Source organism: Melanaphis sacchari, unplaced genomic scaffold (assembly GCF_002803265.2).
Source record: "Melanaphis sacchari strain LSU unplaced genomic scaffold, SCAv2.0 Contig0_pilon_pilon, whole genome shotgun sequence".
Classification (NCBI taxonomy): Eukaryota; Metazoa; Arthropoda; class Insecta; order Hemiptera; family Aphididae; genus Melanaphis; species Melanaphis sacchari.
The window spans coordinates 16,205,893-16,228,517 of NW_020270366.1; the positions used below are offsets into that span (position 1 = coordinate 16,205,893).

Here is a 22,625-nt window from a genome sequence, read left to right on the forward strand (position 1 = left end):
ACTAGTCCCTCAGCGACATTTATATATCTATAATACTTGTATTTAATTGTTAATTGATAGAACACAAAAAAAAATAATGTATACATACTATCTACTAATCAAAACCTAAGAATCGATGGAGACCCAGGTAAGTTGTTACTTATTACAAACTGGAGCGTTAATATGGTAAGTTTCAAATCAGCTGTATTGTCAATTATTATCAACGCATTATTTGTGTGTAGGTGCATATTACCAGTGAATACAGATATGAGGGTGGGTATTCGAAAATACCATGACCCACAATTCTTTTTTCAACAAATATATTGGGCACATTATAATGATGTAGCGGCCACAATTTTTATGTGGGATAGTTTTTAATTGAAAAATCATTATGTATTATAGATAATAAGTATATACATTATTCATAATATTGTCATAATATAATCATTTAGTCATTTAAAAAGTGGTACATAGGCCTCGTTAAAACTTAAAACCTATATTATTGTATATTTTATATAGCATTACTTACACTATGAGTATTATACTACAGGCGTAGGTACCCACACCAGTTCATACAAATTAATTATATTATACAGGTTCCTATAACACTTGCAGAACACACCTATAATTCTATATTATACGTAGTGGTACGTGATGGACGACACACCGGAATAACGGTCAATTCTTTGTTCGACGATTGTAATTTATTATACCTATGTATGTGTATAGCGTGGAGGTAACTGCTTAAATAGTTAAATAGCGTAAACCTAAACACTACATATTCGCACACATACACACACACTCACGCACGCACGCACGTCATAATAGGTATAGGTTTATATTTTATAAATAATAATATTAAGCACGTGTGCTTAAAATGGCCTACTAACTGCATATTATCGTATGTTATTATATACAACCTAACACGTCAACGCTACTAGTTGGTGCCTATACTGTATGATATATTGTAACGCATTGGCGAATAACAGCTGCAACTATATATTCTTGTTCCGAACGCGTAAATAGTTAGTTTAAATGCAATAAAAAATAATAATATAATATTCTAAGTAACCGCGCCGTTTTTTATCGAGACTTTGACGTATTATAATTTATGAATATGTTAAATGTAAGATATTTCTGCGTAGTAACGGGTAAGGGTGAAGGATCAAATAGAGCAAGTTAGCTATAGGGCGTCGAAGTGCCATAACTTTTAAGGATGTCGAACTAAAAATAAATTTATACTTTTTTTACTTTTTTTATGTTTTCAATTTTTTTAAAAATATATTTCATATCTACGTATTTAAAATATTTCATGACCAAGAGTTGGATTAATTTTCAAATTTACAAACGGCTGAAAATAAATTAAAATTGAACATGCTGGATTTCTTGTAGCTTAATAGTGTAGATTGAATTCAAATCAATTGAATCCAACCAAAATAATTAAGATTGCTATAGAAAAATCAACTTGGTACCAATTAAATTAAATAATTTGAATCTGTCTTACATTAAATAATTGTTTTGAACATTCATTTTATAAAAATATTCGACAAAACTTTAAAAATTATTCTACTGATTAATATTGGTTCAATCTTTTTAGTTTCCCAGGTCCCTATTAAATGCCATTATATTATATTATATTCAAAATGTACTCAAAATCTTTCTTTAATATTAAAATATCCTTAAATTATTTGTAATTTACTCATGTTATTCTTCTTTAATATGATATTTGTATTTTTAATGATTTGTAAATACCATATTTTAATATAAATAGGAAAAAAAATTGTTGTTAATTTTTTCATATGATCTATTTAACCAAATTGTTAGGTTATTTATTTTTATTTATAAATATTATATTAGAAATGTATATCAATTAACGATTTTGACGCTGTTTTGGGTTTATTAGATTTTTTAGTACAAATTTATTTGTATACTGCTTATAACAATGAGTAATCTCCTATTGTTTTATATAATATTTTATTTTTATAATTAAGTATTGACCCATGAAATTTTTAATGAAATAAATAAATGATTTGTTCTATTAAAACAAAATATTGTACTTAATTTTGAATAATACTGATAACATTTTATAAAATTATGATCTTATGATTCGTATTACCATGATATTAGGATAAAAGAGTTATTCATGAACATAGAAAACGGTTCTGGAGGGCTTATAGGTTTGAAAGTAGGTATGTTAGAATGTAAATCTTAATCACACTATACAAATTATATCAAAATTTGTTATAAGCAATATAATTGCCTCAAGAACCAAGACACCATTGATAGTTAGCACGGTAATTATATATCTAATATTAAATACAAATATTCATCTGTAGTTTCAGTGTGAAATTGTCAAATCCTTCATATACACTTAAATTCTTATGGTACCTACATAGACATAATATACTACAAAACTATAAAGAATATATTATATATACGTATTATATATAACCTATAGATATAGACGTAGTTAGGGGGGTTTAGGCTTAGCCCTTCTCCCCAATGCAGACGAAGCCCTCCATGAGTCAGTACATGTCAACTTCTAGAAGGACTACAGCCCCCTGCCCCCCCCCAAAAAAAAAAAATTGACCACCACCATACGCCTATGCCTATACATAGATGTACACTATACGTCTATACAGTATAGTGTATACTAATCTGACGGTATATAATATGTATGGACTGAATATGTACCCAACACAGTACTATGATTAACAAAACATATTTTCTCATTAAATGCAGTTTATCTACATATAAATATTAAATATATACATAACATAAGCGTATAACACTAAAACGGTAGTCATCGAGTCTTCGAGCTTTATACCGTTACCTACCTATGTATGTGTATAATTATAAATAAGACACGTCACGTGGTTCGCGCACAATATACCGGGTATGCAATATCTAGTACCTATATTATATTTTATGGACATTATAAACCTAAGTACTATTTCATTATTAAAATACATAGTGAAGCTTACAGACTAGGAAACAAATGATGAGCCCACCGTGGAAGATTGCGGATAAAGTTAAAATTATATTTATTTATTTTATTTATATATTATAATTATTATAAACACGATAAACCATTTTGAAAATACAGTTGAAGTGAATGACATAAGATTTAATAAAATATCAGTAAATAACATATAAATTATTATTTTACAAATTGAATGATGAATATAAATATAATAAATAAAAAGATTGATTTACAATTCGAATAATCAGTAATCACAGAATAATACAATAATAACAATATAAGATAAAATCTAGTATACAAATTAATTTGTAATTGAACTTATAGCTAAATATACATAAAGACAATACATGACATAAGAAAAAGTCTAAAAAATTCATAATTTGATTTGCTAAATTTAATGATCTAGGAAAGAAACTATCAGAGTCATACAGTTATATCTATAAAATGGCATTTGAAATAAATTAACTTTTCTCAGAAGATAACTATAAGTTAAGTATACGTAGTACGTATACAAGCATGCTGTTTTATTATGATTTAGGTGTGTTTTATATACTGTGAGTTGCGTTTTTGAGCTACGCTAATAACTCGATCGAAAAAAATTATTAACACACCATAACTAATATGTACGCCGTAACCTAGGTCCTACCTACCTACACAAGTCGAAGACAATGTTTCTTTCATTTATCGAGTTTTAACATATAATAACAATATAATATATATAAATAGTTTATATGACATATGTCTCCGGTGAAATTGATTTTTGATTCACGTACATGGTCTGTGTAACATTTCAAACTAAAAAGTAAAATCACAACCCAACTAATATTTACTGCACATTGGCACATATCATATTATCATTTTCTTATTTTTATAATCATTGGTTTATAATATAATAATAATAAGATATTGGTCACTTATTGTCACTTATGTTAATGGCTATTGGCCATAATAGCGATTTATCGATTTTCGTACAATTTAACACCTGCAGTGGTTAATTAAGCCGATTAGGTTTTGAAAACAGTGGCAGTGATGAATATAAGCTATTAATATAATATTATGATATAAATTTTTAAGATTATGTTTCTATTCCTTGAAAAATTATCGTCTTGCTTTGATGACTGATATTTTATATATTTGAATAGTATATTTATAATCTAATCTTATTATCATGTATAGATAGGTACTTATTATTAAGAACATTTATGTTTATATGGTATTTCGCAAAAAAAAAAATATGAAATTAAACATTTTATACTTGATATACAAATATACAATATAAATATTATATGTATATTATTATATAATGTAAAAATGTTAATTTTAATATTATATTCATATGTTGTCGTAAATGATATTATCAATAGATTGTATAAGTACTTACTTAATTTTAAACGTAATTTACTCAACATTTTTTATGTCCGGCGTTTGCACTAGTCTTTCTTTTAAACCATTGTGTTATTTTAGTTATTTATGAAATCAATAAAATTAAAACACGTATATTAAAAATAATATACATTCATCCTGGTATACAGTATTCACATTGGGAAATATGTTATTATTGTAATAATTTTTTGAAGGTTTCAAATATTGTATTGTTAAGAACAGTCATTTTTTAATGATATAATTTGCAGTTTGCAATACGACATAATTCATATAATTCGAGTTTATAATATTTTGTGTTTTATTTTAACTATTAAAGATAAATATACTATAATATAGGTTAGTACTACAAAAATTAATTCTAACCTAATACCCAAATAAATAGTAAAAATCGTTTATTTAATTATTTTTTCTGTCCATAGTAAAATTAATAATGTATCTATAAAATATAATAGAACAAAAAACCAAATTGAATAGCAAACCTTTTTTAATTTGGAGGAAAAAGAAAAAACTCGTTTATTTTGTTGTCATTGTATAAATGATATTTATCCTGTTCTACTTCTTAAATCTGTATAATCAATAATGACAACGATAGATAACAATATTTTTGACCTGCGTGGCTGCAATATTTATCAATTATCAAAAATACAATATATTAACTACTAACATATTGGCATTGATTATTCAATAATTATAAACATCAAAATTAAAAAGCAACTACTATACAAAGGATGAAACATCATTAGATAAAATTTAAGCAGATGTGACCAAAAACCTAATCAGCCGTACTTATTGTGTACATTATATACGTACATAATACATGTGCAATGTACATAACAACTATAATGTGTAAACTATGTGTATTGTGATACATATAGGTGCTTGTTGCCCGATGGTATTTAATTTACCATTTTTTTTTATTTACGTTTTCACAGTAATTATTATTGATACATAACCGAGAGTACGGTTAAATAAAACAAAACCATTATAGGTATTTAAGCACTAATCTTAAGTATATCATTCCTTTTTTTGTTATTTGATTAGTTTATACTATTATTATAGCTGTGAATTGTGAGTATTGAATATAGTATATAAACTATAAGGTATCAGTGTAATGGTAAATATATGTATGATAATAATGCTTATAATAATATATAGTAACATACAAATGAACCTCTATCATAAATTTACAAAATTATGGTTTATATTTTATAGCTTACTAAATGTTTTAAAAAAATGATTCTATTGTTCTATAATGGATAGATAATACTGCAGAAAGAAATATTTGTGTGTTTAAAAAAAAAAACAGTCTTATTATTTTACTGATAATTTTTTACAAACATTGTTTATTTTTAAACATTATTTCCCCTTAACCGCTTATTCTCTCTAATAATCATTAAAAGCTGAAACTGCAGATCTAATTTCTCTGCAGTCCTGCATTTAAACTTATCAATTTACCATTATCCCTTAAAATTATTTTATACAAGATTTCTACAAATTACAACCACTATAAACATATTTTTAATTAGACGTACTTAAATAAGCAAACACAAAAATACTATTTATTCAAGTCTTACTGGCTACTGAACACTTGTCTTTAATGCTTAATTAACATAAATTGCTTTTTTTGTCTCAAAGAATAATAATAAGCCAAACCTAAAAAACCATTCAATTAAACTACATTATTATTCTTTCATATAAACATTTTCATATAAGACTCTATTCAAATTCCAATTATCTAATCTGTATGACTATATTCATAAATAATTTATAGGCTGGTATAGCTTCAAACACACTTTCCGGGACCCCCTTCTAAACTATTCAAACAAAACTATTGTTTTATTTTTAATATTATTATAGTTCCTTGTCTATACACATATTGTATGAATTGTAATTTTTCATAAAATAAGTTAATTAAACATAGTATATTTTTACTTAGCTGTGAAAATTCAGTCATCGTTTATCTAATCTATATTCTATTTGATACTTTTCCTGAAACATTTTTTTCTGAAAACTGCATTAGCAGTAGTGTCTATGAATAAGCTTATTTTAAACAAACTTACAAACTCTAAAAAGGGAAATTATTAGGTTTTTAACAAAAAAAAATGCCAACAGGTAACTGTGGGCCAAACAGAAAAAAAAATTATAATTTTTTACTTTTTTTTACGCTCATAATTTTCTGACGTCTCGTCTAATGGGGAATATGAAGTTTCGAAATTCAAAACTAATTCCTTCGCCTAGATATCGCATCAAATGTAGTTTTCATAAAGAAATGGTTTTTCGAGGCCTTTTGTTGTACATTTTTCAAAAATCTAATTCATAAGTACATTGAAAGATAGAGCGACATTCTACTAAACATTATAGCTAGTACAAGGTAATATCTTTATATCATATACATAATTATGTAATAATGACTATAAATTTAATAATTAAGTAAATGTTTAACTTTAAGCGCACAGAGAACCAGTAGTTTAAATAAAATTTAAACCGGAAGACTAGAGTCCAAAATTTAGAGCATCAGTTATTTGGTTAATAGGAAAAAGGATGCGTGTCCAGTTATAATTTAAATGGCTACAGACAATGTATTTGTAAATTAAACAGAACAAATACTTTGTGGGTTTTATAAACATTTGTAACACTATGTCAACAAACGGAAAATGTACACTTATAACAATGAATTAGGATTGTTTTAGCAGGATAACTAAGTTTGGTAACAATAATGATTATCGTTGTTTTTTTCCTATTCATAAAGTATAATATATAATCTCAATAAATTATATAGATAGTACATTTATTTATTAAAATCAATAGTCATATCAAAATAATAATTGAGAAAGAAAAACTATACAATTATAATAATTTGTTTAAGCTATTTTTTACTTCAGTTTGAGTTTCTTTCAATAGAATCAGAAAGACTAATCCGATATTTATTAAATATTATACTTATATGTTATTAGAAAAGAACATTTTTTGGACTTTCAGATGATTTTGTTTTGTTTTACGCCAATGTATTTCATTTCATTAATTTCGAATATAATATGATCATGTTAGGCTACGATAAGGAAATTATTGACCTAGCCAAATTTGTAATTGAAAATCCTGATGTAACAGTAATCCTGTCATATAAGATATAAGTACTCCTTGGTGATAACCAAGGAGTCCATTGATATCAATTTCAAAACCGAAGACCAAAATTTCGATTTTTAATAATTTTTTTCGAACGGTATACCTGATATTGATTAATTCTAATATATATATTATTTTAAGGAATTTACAAACACTATTACATTATGCTTTGTTCGACTGAAAAATAGGAATCATCAATTTATAAATACTGTATTAATTAAATTATTCTTAGAAAGTTTGGGGAAATTTTACGATGAATCCCAAATTAATAATTATATTCACAAGAATCCTTGTTGTATACAAAGTGCTGTTTATAAGGTTGATGATAAAATAATCAGTTAGAGAATTTGCTCATAACGTATTATATACGTTTAGTTCATTTACGTAGGTGATGTATGACGTCTGTGTTATAATTTATTAAGTTAAATTTAAAAAAATAATAATTTGTGTATTCAATAATGCATTCCATTCTATGATAAATTCTTCATTAAATAGTTTGCAATGTTTGCATTTTATATTATTGATATGTATACTAAGTTCTTTCAAAGCAATATAGTATGGTAGTGACGTAGCGTTCAGTCTATTTCAATTTTCAAAATGATAATATGGCTACGAAGTAAATGTTAAATTTACTATAAATATTTGTGACTTATACTATTGATCTTGATCAGTAGAACTACTCCTGTCTCCTAATAATAGTAATATTATTATTAGAAAGAAAAAAAATGTTTATACGTTTTGTCAGAGACGTATAATTTAGGTGAAGCGGGACAATCGCCCTAGGTACCAAATTGTAAAGGGGCGCCGCGATTGAAAAATAAAGTTAAAAAAAATAAGGTATTATTGGACGGACTAAGCTTTTTTTATCTGATAACCTTTTTTTTTTAAGTAAACCACTGATGTATAAAAATTAATCAGCTCCCCGACGATTTTTTTTAGGGGAAAAAAGGAGACTAAAAAGTTAAATTGGAAATTTTAATTATATTTACAGCTTATTAAGAACCAGCAGATTTTAAATGTTGATTTGGATTTATCCAAATAGGAAAATTAATTAATGGTTATTTTTGAAAAAAAAAAAACAAATAATAATGGTTATAAATTATAAAAGTTTATTTGAATTAGGAAGTTACGTATTTTGTTTACAATTATATCCACACATCAGAGACAGTGGAGAATGATTGTTTAAAAATAACGAATGTCAACAACACAAATTGAGATTAAAGATATTTTAAGTCTACATTCTACATACCAAGTATAAAACTACACAAATAACTTTTATAAATTAGGATCAACGTGTTATAAAAAGAAAACCATATAAATTATAATGTATTTTTTATTTTGTTATAGGTTATTCTCGTTGTTTTGGTGAATTATAAATTATAATAATGTAGAAAATTGAGTAGTTCAAAAATATAAACAGCATACAGCTCATAGTTAAAATAATTAAATAATTTTAATTTGAAAAAAATATAAAATTTATATTTATAATTTATAATTATCTGGTACCATATCAGTTGGGCTTAATGTCTTAATGTCTTAAAAAAAATCTTGAAAAATGCACTATAAAAATGTATTTAAATTTATTCATTATAACTTGAAAATTGAAAAAAATGTAATAATGATGCTACAAAAGTGTATATTTTTTTTATAGTATTGTTCATTGTTACTTGTTTAGTTGAATGATCTTCTATTTTTTCTTAATCATTAGCGGGAAGGCATATCTATGATAAATTATTTGTAATCAACGATAACTTATCGACTGTCGTTTAAAATAATTTATTATTAGTAGCGATGGCAGTAAAGTTCTTCGAAAATCTCTTTTAGCAACAATATTCGTTCATTTTATGAAAAAATTGTGAAAAATGTTCTAAAAATTAAGAAAATGCACTAAAATTGTCAAAAATGCCTTTAAATGCATTTAAAATCAAATAAGTTAAAAAATGCAAGAAGATGCAAAAAAAAAAATTACTTTAAAATAATCATTATCACCCAAAACACATATTTTTGTACTTACTAATCAACGTTTTGAAATACAAGAAAAAAAAGATGCCTTTGCATCAAAATCTCAACCCTACTCATCAGTAAATACACATTTTGTAATACTTAAAGATTAAAATATGTATGTAAATAATCATTAATCATATTAAACGCATTACACGTTTACTTCCTATTTGAATATTTTTTAAAAACGATAAACTCATGGAATTCCAAGAGTTCTTTGTGCTGTTTATAAAAATGTAAATAAATTGGTATACTTCTTTGTTCGACACAAACTAATATAATATACTATATAGAATATAGATATATCGAACTACTAAGTAGGTACCTCGTACTCTCACACAGCTGAATAACATGTAATATGTACCTAATTATAATAATACAAATTATAGATATATATTTTCATTTCAAATATCAAAAATAAGTAAGTAAACATGAGTACCTAATTTAATATTATTATTTAGGTTATCATATTTTGTCTTTCAATACTTATTATACTCAATTTGTCATTCGTCCAATCTAAAAAATATGTTTAAGTACCTATTGATAAAAATCTATTCACTCAATATTTATAGGTATAATGAGGAATATACACCAACTAGACTAAAACTTTATATTAGTAATTACAAGTTAAAAAAATATTAACATTAATATATAGGTACCTATTGCCATTTAAAAATCAAAAGTATATAGTATAAGTTTTTGGGTGATATTAAAAGTTTTAAGTTATATGTCATTTTTAAATATCACTATTATTCAGTGGTGTATCCAGGGAAGCACAAGGGCCATTATTGGCCTTATTTGCTATTTTTTTTTTTTTTTTTTTAAAGATTTATTGATTTATATTGTTTATTTGTATACATCAGGAATGGACAACTGGCGGCCCGTGAACCTTTTTTACTCTTTTATCTAACTTTTGATAAAATTTTAGACTGCAATGTGTGCCTTTCTTTTAAAAACAATTTTGGATATGCAACTGCTATTATTTATTATCTTCAAATAGTTATACAATCGAACGCGTATAAACTACGCCATTCATACCTTTTTTAGTGTTAACTCCACCTGAAAAGAAAATCAGGTACAGTGAAAACTGTATAATGCGGACCCTGAATAAAACGGAAAACTATCCAATATTTAAATATACCTATATATACATAATACATACATATATATTTTACATATTTTGTTAATTTTAGCTAAAAAAGTGCATATTTCATTGGTTCTACACGCATATTATGTATACATCATATTTTTCTAAAAAACTGATTTTTTTTCTTTCTTAACCTATGTGTTTCAATTAATATTGAATATAAAATTCAAAATTTTCAACGAAAGTATTTATTATAATTTCAAAAATACTGAAAAAATATTTTTAATTTTATTTTCAATTCAATAAGATGCCATAATGCCAACCAATTAATTATAAACAGTTTTTATGTATATTATTATTTTATTAATTAATTAATTAACAACATCTAATGTATTTTTTTTTTTTTATTGGAGTTCAAAATAACTTTTTTGCATATTTGACATCATTTTTAATGCATATTTATTATTTTGTAATTTGTTTGTGTATATTTTGCATTTCTTAGCTCTTATAACTTCCGAGCTTTTGTAATTACTAATTTGTATACATTCTTATCACTTATCAGTATTATCATATTTTAAATTTAATTTATCAAATATATTATACACCTTTGTGCACTTAGAATGCTTAGATAGTTATAAACTGAATGTCTGTACTTTTTATCAATATTTATTATTGATTACGTATTCCTTTAGTTTTTACTTCTTTCTATTTTACTTTTTTACTGTTAAGTTGAGTAGGTAATAAATTTACTAAATTTTCTTTTTTATTTGTTTATTAAAATTATGATTCCTTAAATTTTATTTGAACTATTAGGTGTATAATATTTGGAACATGAGCAAAAGGAAGGCTCCAAGTGATTTTACAAATCCAAATCATGATTTTTGTGAATTTTTAACTGGTCAGTACCTAAAATGACTTACAAAATTAAACAATAATAATTTAGGGTTTAACTCTGGCTTTTAGGTCTGACAAAAAAAAAATAAGAAAATGACCTAAAAACCAGAGGTCAGTCAAATTTTGTTTTATTTCAATTTAATTCAATTAGGTTGTTTATAATATTCTATTTGTTTAGAATTAGCTGATTATGAAAAAAATGTTGCTCGTAATATATATAAGTGCAATGCTTATCGGAGAGCAGCAAGCACATTAGCTAAGTACGGTAAACGTATAAAGTCAGGCGAGGAAGCACAAAAACTTGATGGAATTGGTGATAAAATATCCAAGAAAATTGATGAGTTTTTAGGAACAGGAAAATTGAAAAAACTGGATGATGTATAATTTATATTTAAATTTATAAATTATTTAATATAATAATGTTTTAAAATTTAATCATTATTTTACATTTTTAAATCACAGATAAGAACTAATGAAGTTTCAGTTTCTATAAAAGAATTAACAAGAGTTAGTGGTATTGGGCCAGCTAAAGCAAAAGAATTATATGATTTAGGTATTACAAACATTGACATTCTGTTAAAACATCAAGATAAATTAAATCATCATCAAATTTTAGGACTGAAGTATATTAATTGTATTAATTATTTACTTTTAATGTATTATAATAATTTGTCAATATGTTTAGATATTTAAATGATTTCGAGGAAAAAATACCTAGAAATGAAGTTATTGAAGTAGAAAAAATCATCAAGAAAACATTACATAATTTAGATCCTAAATACAAAGTTACTATTTGTGGCAGTTACAGGTTAGTAATTAAAATTAGTTAAATTACAAAAACTCTATGTAAGAAATAAATCATAATAATACATTTTATAATTTTTTTTTTTATAAAAAATATTACTATTTTTGGTTTTTTTAAAAATTTTAGACGTGGTAAAGAATTTAGTGGAGATATTGATACTTTAATTTCTCATCCATCGTTTATGTCTCATGATGTTAAGAAAAAAAGTAACAAATTGCAAGTGGTTGTAGATATTCTAAAAAAAAATAATCTCATCACTGAAACTATATCGTTAGGGGATGCAAAGTTCATGGTAATTGTTTTATTACTATTTATCAATTATTAATCTTTTAATATTTTAAAATGCTGAATATAAACTTTATTCAGAACATAAAATTAGTTTTATACAATAAAATAGAAAATAGAATTTATTTTATGTTAAAAAGACTTTATTATTTATTAGGTATTGAGTATAGATTAGTCATCACTTCTATGATTATTATATTATAGTATTGAGGTAATAATTTCATAAATAAATAATTATTTAATAAAAATTAATTGTTTAGACATTTAATCGCATTCTTTCAGAAATATTAAATTTATAGTTATAAATTGTTTAGAACCATATTTTTAACGAAAAAAGAATTTAAAAAAATTTACTGATTAATATATTAGGTAACTATCTCAGTATTTTAATTTTAATAATATTGTCATTTCTGATTTTTACTAATTTAAAATATATATGAAGTGTATGAGTTATTATATCATTTATATCTGTTTAATAGTTTTAATTAAAATTAGGGTGTATGTAAAGTGAATCATGTATCAAGAAGATTAGACATTCGGCTAAATCCATATGATCAGTTTTACTGTGCTGTTCTTTATTTTACTGGAAGTGATTTGTTTAATAAGCAAATGAGAGATCATGCGTTGCATCAAGGTTTTACACTTAATGAATATACTTTGCGACCAATTGGTTCTACAGGTAAAACATTCAATTACTTATTAATAATTACTACTAAATATAAGCTATTATATCAATAAACAATTGTATTCATGTGTTCTATCATTATATCAGGTATACCAGGTGAACCTGTAGAGATAAACAGTGAAGAAGATATTTTTGATTATTTAAATTATCCTTATAAAAAACCTGAGGAGCGCAATATATAGTTTTACTTAATATAATACAGTGTAATAAACTTTATTAATTATTGTATTATTTATTTAATGTTTTATTTATAGTATAAAGGTAATTATTTATTATTAAGTTTGAAATATTAATGTTATCTATTTATAAATTAATATTTTTTTTTTTTTTTGTTTGTTATTTTTTATACCTTGTTACCGATTTACGTTTGGATTTTTTATAAAAATAATCTGTGTGTACAGGCAAAATTTTAAAACTACTGGAATCTACGATTTCACCTGTAAAATTAGTACATCTAATTAATAGTTTAGGATGGTTACAAAATAAAATTTATATGTGTATTTAATTGTCTAATAACCTAATCTAACCATGCTGCTTCAATATTTTTTCTGAGATACGATTCACTTCTTATAGTCATTCCAGTGACACTATGTAAGTTTTGTGTCATGTATAATAATAATAACTATATATATTAAACAATACTTAAATTTTCAATTAAACCTCCCAAATGAAAAGCGATTGGTTGATCTAAAACTTAAGCAATAGCCAATAAGAATAAAATGTATCACGAGCTTCAGAAACAGACAATCAGTGAGAAATATCAAATAAGACTGGAAACCATTTGAGTATACACAGCTCATTCCAAACAGATCAGCTGATTAAAATATTGGTGCATTCCATTAATTACAATTATGGTTTTCATGCAATTGTAGTTTATTGGGAAAATGGATAAATCATGTCTCTAATGTAGTAGTAAAAAAATAGATGAATAATATCATCAAAAATACATTTTGAAATGTATACTGTTACCACCCATCCCATCATTTAAATTATCAGATAGATATGTCATTCAAAGACTTGCAGTTTCTAGAGCAACTCACCTTTACAATGAGCCAATGATCTTCAACAAAGTATCAGGGACAATCGCTATAAGTTTGTGAACTAAAATTGGATCATCCATGCTTCTTACTTAGTCAGTGTTATGTGGGCAGCTCACAAGTTGGAAAACCTGCTTTATTTATCTATGCATCAGATTGAAAAACTAAAAAAATTTAACTTATTTAAAAGCATTTCAATATTAGGTTATAAAATTAAAACTCCACCACAAAACTTAAAAAGTTACTTTTTATATTCACATATCTCCATTTTACGTTTTATTTTTATAAATTTATTAGGATTAAACAAAAATTTATTTTAGTTTAACACTATTTCTACATTTTTATTTAGCTTATTTAAAAATAATATTTTTAAATCATTATACTTCTAATTTATGTAGATCCGTTAGCGCCCATTGTTGAAGGGGCGAAATAGAATATTTGCCTTTCTTCTGGAAAAATAATTTCAACTAAAATGAAATAATATTGAACTTTTGTTTAGCTTATACTTGAGAATTTTTTTATTTTGCTCTTCCTCCTAAAATGTTACTTGTGAGCGCCCATGCGAAAAGTTTTATTCATGTCAAGATTTTAGGATTGGATGGACTTGACTCTTCAATAATAAATAACAATTAACATTCATAAAACTACTTTTAATGAACCGAACAGGGTTAATTATATTAAATATGAATAATATAATTATTGTGAAACGAAAATACTATTTAAAGTTGGTTTGGCGCGCATTTGTCATACGTCTAAGATAACTGTGGTAGTGGTAATGTTAAATTAAGTTAATTTACCTAACCATATAAAACAGTTAAGTAGATGAGTACCAAGCTAAACACTATAACAATTTACTATTTTTTTAATATTTTCGTGATACTTTTCTTAGAATAGTATGCAATATGCATAGAGTAATAATAATAATATTACTCAATGATAGTATGTCACAAAATTAGATAAGATTTTATTTTTTGTGAAAGAAAAATAATGTTTTGTATTGTTGATAATATGTCGATTGTAAACAGATTTATATTAGTAGTGAACATATCACTTATATTGTTACATTAATGTTTTAATTAAAACAAACATACGTTTAGAGCTGAATCAGACAAGTATTTATTTTTTGCATGTAATATGTGCATAATATGTGTTAATGATAGTTTATTCACCAATGTTATTGTTTTGATACCAATTTTATAATTAACAAACAGTTACTTAAATTATTATACTACAATGGGGAAAAAACAGGTTGCTCAAAGAGTCAAAAATAATTACAAAGTAAGTTGGATTGTTGTTAATGTGGTGGAACAGTGAAATGTTGGTATTGAAACTTAATTCTTATTTTAAATTCTTACTTATTTAGCCATCAAGCAGTGCAAGAGCTCAGTTATTGTTAAGTACAACTGATACATATGCGGTGATTCCAGATAAGCTTAAATTTCCCTTTGCTGAAATTTTGGATTGCAATGTCAGTCCTGATTTTCAAGTGGTTTTGAAAAAAATGAACAAAAAAGATTCTACTACTAAACTTAAAGTATGCAATGATGTACAGTAAAACTAATCTTTAACAATTTTCTGTATAAACAGACTGCTCCTTATAATAAAAAATGTAAATAATAGTGCTGTATGTTAAATACAGTAATAAAATTGACTTCTCTATAACAGACAAATTTATTAGTTCCAAGTAATTGATTCCTTTATAGAGAGGTTTTACTGTGTAATTAATTATTCAATGTAGATCAATAAAACTTAAGTCACATTTATCATATGTTTTGTAGGCCTTAAAAGAATTTATTTCGCTATGTGATTCTAAAGATGAAGATACTGTTAGAGAAGTTTCAGCACCATGGATTGCTCAATATGTAAATTTATGTAAAGATAATGAACCACGTATACGTGAAGGTACTCAGAAAGCTTTGAGGTCCTACTTAAATCGTGTGCAACGAAATGTAGCACCATTTCTAAAAAGATTTTTTGCCCATTGGTTTGTGGCTCAGTATGACACTCATCCGCCAACTGCATCTGTTGCATTATCTACATTCGAGGTTTGTATATTTATATTTTTATTTATATGGGTTTAAATTTGATTTCATAATAAATTGTATAATTTAGAATACTTTTCCTCCAAATAAAAGAACTGAAGTAATTGTGTTTTGTCAAAAAGAAATTTTTAATTATTTAATTGAGAACATCACTAATTCAGCATTATTAAATACTAAGTAAGTTTTTATAAATTCATGTATACATTAAAAATCTTTATATTTATGTTTTTGAAATTAAAGAGTCGATTCTGATGAAATGAAAGAAATGCAAATTAGAACTGCTACTAGTTGTTTGTATGCTACAGCAACATTTTTAAACTCGCTTCCTGTTGAACATATTGAAAATATTGAAAGTGATTTGAAATCAATGTTACTTACTAATTCTACATATTGGAAGTTAAATAAGCATCCAACACCAAGTGTATGATTTTCAATTTTATCTAGGATAATTTTATTTGTTTAAAAATTATTTTTCATTATTTATTTACAGGTTCGTCAAGCTTGGTATACTCTATTGCATTCTATATTACTTAAATTACAACGCTTTTTAGAAAGTGAATGTAAAAAGGTTGCTTTTTCTGTGTTTGATAATATTGATGAAGACAATGTTACTGTGTCCTTAGTAATTTGGAAAAATATTATAATTCTTCTATCAAAACCTGAGGTAAATTTCTATTGCAAATATTAGGTATATCTTATGACAAATTATTATTAATATTCTTTTTTATATAGTTAAATTACTTTTGGTCACAATCAAATGCTGAAAAAATTTTTCTTCCTAAATTATGGAAAGTTTTATCATGCTCAAAAGGATGCATTTCATCTGCATATGAAAATTTGTTAGAACTATGTAAAAATTGCCCAGTCATGATTACAATTACAACTGATGAATTTTATTTGAAGTGTATTACTTCAATTATACAAGGGTATAAAACAACAATAAGTTTTATTATTAAATCATCACATTGATTTGTGTTTTAGGTTAGAAAAAATGTCTAATCGGTTTGACCGTACCAATTTTGTTTCTGGTATTGAAACTCTTTTTGATTTTGTTACATACATTTTGAGAAATAAAAGTGAAGATGAATTGTTTAGTAACTCAGTAATTTCTGAAGTATGCACATTATTTTAAATAATATTAAAGTTTTCTTTATACCAATATAATATATTTTCAACAGGTTTTAACGTTGGTTAAGTTCAGTCTTACAGGAAAATTAGCTAAAACAATGACACCACCAGTTATTTCTCATTTGGCTGTATTCCTTGAATTTTTGACTAATAATAAATTACACAGTTTAAAAACCACAATATGGGATAATTTAAATACTCTCTTGATTGGAAGTGGTCTTGATGAAGAAATTGTTTTGGATAACATACTAGGCCAACTACAAGTACATTTAATTGTATTGAATCATTTAAAAAATCCTAAAGAAAAGAAAAAAAAGAATTTGAGAGTTACATTTGAAGAATCTGGAGAAGTGTTTCTTCCATCAAAACAGTTATTTAGTGATGACTATCAAAATGATTTGGCAAATTTTGTAAATGTGGTTTTAGAGTTCTATTTAGATAGAACTTCTTCTCCAGATATAGGTTATATGTATGTCAACCATGTGTGCCAAGTGATGTTGGCATTTAAAGATTATGGCGTTGATCAAAAATTATCTCAAACTTTACCTGGCACTGATGATAATACATCATCATTGTTCAGGCTGTATGACAGATATGTCAAAATATGGATTAATGATGAAAAAGTTTTGACTTATAACTCAATTTCAGTAATTATGGGGTTATTGGAGACCATTGATAATGATAATGAACGAATTACTATAATTGATGACTTAAATTTGGTACTTATTATTTATTTTAATAATTTGTGGATAAGGTATTTTTAACATTTTTAACTTTTTTTTTTCAGTTTGGATTAGATGTTGTACTTAAAGAAATAATGAAGTATATTAGTGAGGGAAATAATTTACCCTTGGTGATTTGCAATTGGTTAGAAACTACTCCAATGCAAGATGAATTTAAAAAATTCATTTCCTTTAATTTAGATCTAAATAAATCGAATCTTCTCACAAATTGCTTAATACTAAAAGGTGATTCTTTTTAATCTTGAATATAATAATATTGGGCATAAATAATTTGATTATTGTGTTTTTAGATAATACTGTGTGTGATAAATGGACAAAAGTACTTTTGGAAACTGTACACACAAACCCTACCTCTTCTTTAATTATTATGTTAAGACAAATATTTGAAAAAAAATTAAATGACCAATCATTTGTCAATTCCCATCTTGATCTCATTTTTAACACATTGGAGTGCTTAATTTGTACATATTTGGAAAAATCACAAGACGGAGAATGTAGAGACCAAGATGAGCTCAATCAAACTTGGAAACTTGTGTTAAATTATATGATAGATTTACATGACGATGAAATAATGAAGAGATGTAGTTTGGTTGTCACAAATTACCTACAAATTACTGAAGTTGACATAGAACATGTAGAAAGTACAGTAGATCAGTTTATTGAAGATTTCTCATTATGTACTAAACAAAATACCTTGCCAATTAAATTTTTGTTTGAGTTGATAAAATGTGCAAACAGCGTTGATCACTCAAAAGCAATTAAATGTTGTGAACTGGCATCCTATATTGACGGATCACTATTTTATACTGGAAATGTTGGAAATAATATCGATACAAGCAATGAGTGCTTTGATACTGTGTATGCGTTATATTCTCATATGTATGTGTTCACAAAACAAATTTTAAAGTTTTTCAATGAACATGAATTACCTAAACAATTGGACAATGTAGATGAAGAATTTGTCAATATTATGGCTAATATAATATGTTATGTAAATGTGGTTGTGCATCTACTAAAATATTTTTCAAATGTGAGATTATATTATTTATAAAAAAAAAAAAAAAAAAAAATAGTTTATTAACATTATTATGTATTTATTGTTATCTAAAATACATATTTTTTTTTTAATTTAGAGAAAATATTGTTGTGATATCAAGAGTGCTATTCTTGAGGATACTAAAACTAATGTTGCTGTACTCATTCAATCACAATCAAAAAATGTGGCTAATGCTATCATAAACAAAATTATGGAAAAGTATGAAGATTTTTTTTATGATTTGCTATGTATCATTTTTACATTAATTTTTTTGTTTTAATTATAGAACTATTAATGATGGTCCATATTGGTGTAAGTCATTAGAATTTGTGTTAGATATATTGTCATTGTCAAATGAAGAATTGATTAATTTGTATAATTCTGCAATGTCAAAACATAGTGACAGTCCAAATTGTATACACATTATTCAGGTAACATTAATTTACGTTATTTTATTTAGACTTAGAACTTTTAATAGATTTATTATTTAATGTTCAGTTAATCTGTAATTTCAACACCATACTTATAATGTTTATTAACTTATATGCATATAGGTTGTATATATAGTAATATACTTATTAGTTATTATATATCTATATACATTTACTTTTTCTAATAATTTGGGTGTTATTACTTTGGAAATAGTACAGTTAACTCTTAATAACTTTAACCTTGACATCTTAAAAATAAAAATTCTCTTTCAGTCATAACATTTAATTAGTTTTTGAATTTTAACAACTTTAATTTTGTTTTTCCTTGATCTTCAAATTACCTAGAATAATAGTATGATAAAAAAGTATGTAGAAATTTTGTAAAATAACAGATTTAATATTTTGCACTAGTATATATTTTTACTTATTTGTAACTTATTTTACATTCTGATATTCATGTTATAAATGATTAATAATTAGCTAACTTATTGTCAATATTATACTGGAAATAGAGCATTAAATAATTTTTACTGTATTGAAAAAATAAATGTGCTTTACCTGAATATGATTTGTTGACATTCTTTGTGTTTGACTTATGTAGGTTTTTGTGAATTTTTGTGGCATGAGCAACTTGGAGTATGATCATCTTTCATTAGCAGACACACGATGTGTTTGGAATGTGCACTTTAGAAAGACTACTAACAGTGATACAGTTTCTCAGATACAGAAAGTATTGGATTCTGAAGAAAAATTGCTCACTAATGATATTGAGTAAGTTTTGTATTTCAGTTATTTTTAGCAATTTATGATAAATGTTGATCATTGCATTTGTTCATTTTAGGTGTTTGAAGAATGAAAAAACAATAGTAGAAACCATACGTAACATTGAGTTTTTAAACTTGATCTTTCTTTACACAGATGATGCATCAATTATATTAAAATACAGCAAAACAATATTCAATCGTTTAGAATCTATCATGTTGACCCTAACCAATGTAGTAGATTTTGACTATAAAACATATTTACCCATTGGGGTTGCTACTGCCTTGGTCGGTTCCTTATTTGTAAAATTGATGAAATTTTATCATGAAGAAATTTATAAACATGTACCGCAGAGCAACGAAAACTTGATAGTATTCAGATCAGACACAAAAGTTGTACGTGAATGTTTGGTGAAGATTTGGGTTGAGTTATCAAAAAATTGTAACAGTTGTATTCATGAACTTGTGTTAGAAGCTCTAAGCAATGCCATGAATTATTTAGAATTTGAGGAAGTAGAACAAAAATATTGGTTTAGTCTTTGTTCAGGTTTGATTAATTCAGTCTATTACCCAATCGAAATCACTGCATACAATATTTTGGACAGGTATGTTGATAAAAAAAAACAATGAAATACTATTAACATGTTATTTTTATGTTTAAATTATTTTCTAATTTGGCAGATTATGCGAGGTACGCAAAGTTGACGTGGACACTGACTTTGAATCCGACCAAGTACCGTTTGAACTTTCCACGCTACCTTTGCAAAAACTTCAAGACTTGATCTGTACAATGTTAACTGATATCAAGTATTTATTTTTATTTATTGTCGATTTTTAGTTATGTTTTAGTTTTAAATTTTAATGTTTTCTTAGAATTGGAAGTACATTTGAACCTAAAACTTTTTCTGAAGATTTAAAAAATACTCGAGTTTATTTGTTGTTATGGAATGTTATATTTAAATTATGTTCAAAACTCGATTCTCAAGAACGATACAAGTACATTTCTCATTTGAAGTAAGTTATGTTCTACCCATACAATGAACAATTAATAACAATAAAGTAATACCTAAGAACACTTATATATTTTTTTTAGCAATAACGACTCAATTTCGTTTTTAATGGAAAATTTATTGAAGTTAATGCCACAATCTATCATTAAGACTTATGCCAATAATGATGTCAATCCAATTATCAAAGAACTGTTCAACATGAGACCCAGTTGTTCACCAACAGACTATTGGAACAATAAAAAAGTCTGGCATATGGTATGCTGGACATATTATAATCTGTTACACACGTTGCCAGCAGTTGTACGTAAATGGTGGGTAGACAGTGAACATAAAGTGTCAACGTTAGTTGACAAACTAACAACCAAATATGTATCGCAGAGTTTAATTGTTCAAGAATTCCAAGACATCAAACAAGCAGATAAAATTGACAATATTGTGGTATATATCATTTTGTGACATTTCCCAATGTGAACACTATAATTGATTATTGATTTTTATCACATGGTATTTGTTCAGGTGAACTTGTATGAAAATCGTGGTATACTCATTGTTTCGTACATGATAGAAGAAACGGCCGTGGACATCACCATACAGATGGCCAATAACCATCCTTTGGGATTGATTAAAGTCAGCAGTGATAAGAGCATGATTAACATGTCTCAGTGGAAAGGGTGGTTGAAACAGTTGGCACTGTTCTTTTCACATCAGAACGGTTCTATCATTGATGGTATTTATCTGTGGAAATTAAATATCACAAAGAAGTTTGATGGCGTTGAAGAGTGTTACATATGCTATTCTATACTTCACAACTCTAACTATCAATTGCCCAAGTCTGCTTGTCGTACGTGTCACAAAAAATTCCACAGCTCGTGTTTAGTGAGTATTCGGCTAATATTTAATATAATACACACATATATTTATATATGTTTATAACATATTTACTATAAACCACTTTATAAACTCTGTATTTTGTTTTCTTACTTGTTATTTAATATTTCTGATTGGTTTGTTTTTCAGTATAAATGGTTTGTTACAAGCAACAAGTCTACATGTCCTATATGCCGTAATCTTTTTTAAGCTGGAATACTTATTGGTTTGATTGTTGTTGATGATTGTTGAAAAATAAATAAAAGCATGTTTTTTAAAAAATGTATTTTTTTTTTCAAAAATAGACTTAAAAATAGTTATTAACTTAACTAAAATTATACGTAT

At 25.5% G+C, this 22,625-nt stretch overlaps 2 protein-coding genes across 3 annotated transcripts; both read left to right on the forward strand.

Moving 5' to 3' along the window:
• Positions 1–11,237: 11,237 nt before the first annotated feature.
• Positions 11,238–13,471, forward strand: LOC112595181 (DNA polymerase beta-like). Of its 2 annotated transcripts, none has more exons than XM_025340303.1 (8): positions 11,238–11,293; positions 11,370–11,454; positions 11,629–11,828; positions 11,913–12,073; positions 12,136–12,258; positions 12,382–12,547; positions 13,036–13,219; positions 13,313–13,471. In XM_025340303.1, the coding sequence occupies exons 2-8, from the start codon at positions 11,388–11,390 to the stop codon at positions 13,405–13,407; spliced, it is 996 nt and encodes a 331-aa protein (XP_025196088.1). In that variant the 5' UTR covers positions 11,238–11,293; positions 11,370–11,387; the 3' UTR covers positions 13,408–13,471. The 2 variants fall into 2 exon arrangements, with proteins under 2 accessions (XP_025196088.1, XP_025196097.1); XM_025340312.1 differs by having other exon boundaries at positions 11,242–11,289.
• A 1,801-nt stretch (positions 13,472–15,272) lies between these two features.
• LOC112598480 (E3 ubiquitin-protein ligase listerin) lies at positions 15,273–22,562 on the forward strand. Its single transcript, XM_025344956.1, has 20 exons — positions 15,273–15,540; positions 15,626–15,796; positions 16,041–16,307; positions 16,375–16,481; positions 16,545–16,725; positions 16,795–16,968; positions 17,037–17,230; positions 17,286–17,418; positions 17,483–18,151; positions 18,220–18,400; positions 18,466–19,205; positions 19,309–19,430; positions 19,498–19,642; positions 20,244–20,413; positions 20,484–21,008; positions 21,085–21,210; positions 21,277–21,417; positions 21,497–21,851; positions 21,930–22,289; positions 22,431–22,562. The coding sequence occupies exons 1-20, from the start codon at positions 15,496–15,498 to the stop codon at positions 22,488–22,490; spliced, it is 4,866 nt and encodes a 1,621-aa protein (XP_025200741.1). The 5' UTR covers positions 15,273–15,495; the 3' UTR covers positions 22,491–22,562.
• The last annotated feature ends 63 nt before the right edge of the window (positions 22,563–22,625 follow it).

Coding starts and splice junctions, on each gene's coding strand:
- LOC112595181 (XM_025340303.1), top strand. CDS start 11,388: ATGAGCAAAAGGAAGGCTCCAAGTGATTTTACAAATCCAAATCATGAT. Junction 11,455..11,628: donor TTTTTGTGAATTTTTAACTG/GTCAGTACCTAA, acceptor CTATTTGTTTAG/AATTAGCTGATTATGAAAAA. Junction 12,259..12,381: donor ACTATTTGTGGCAGTTACAG/GTTAGTAATTAA, acceptor TAAAAATTTTAG/ACGTGGTAAAGAATTTAGTG.
- LOC112598480 (XM_025344956.1), top strand. CDS start 15,496: ATGGGGAAAAAACAGGTTGCTCAAAGAGTCAAAAATAATTACAAA. Junction 17,419..17,482: donor GTAACTCAGTAATTTCTGAA/GTATGCACATTA, acceptor TATTTTCAACAG/GTTTTAACGTTGGTTAAGTT. Junction 21,009..21,084: donor GCATACAATATTTTGGACAG/GTATGTTGATAA, acceptor CTAATTTGGCAG/ATTATGCGAGGTACGCAAAG.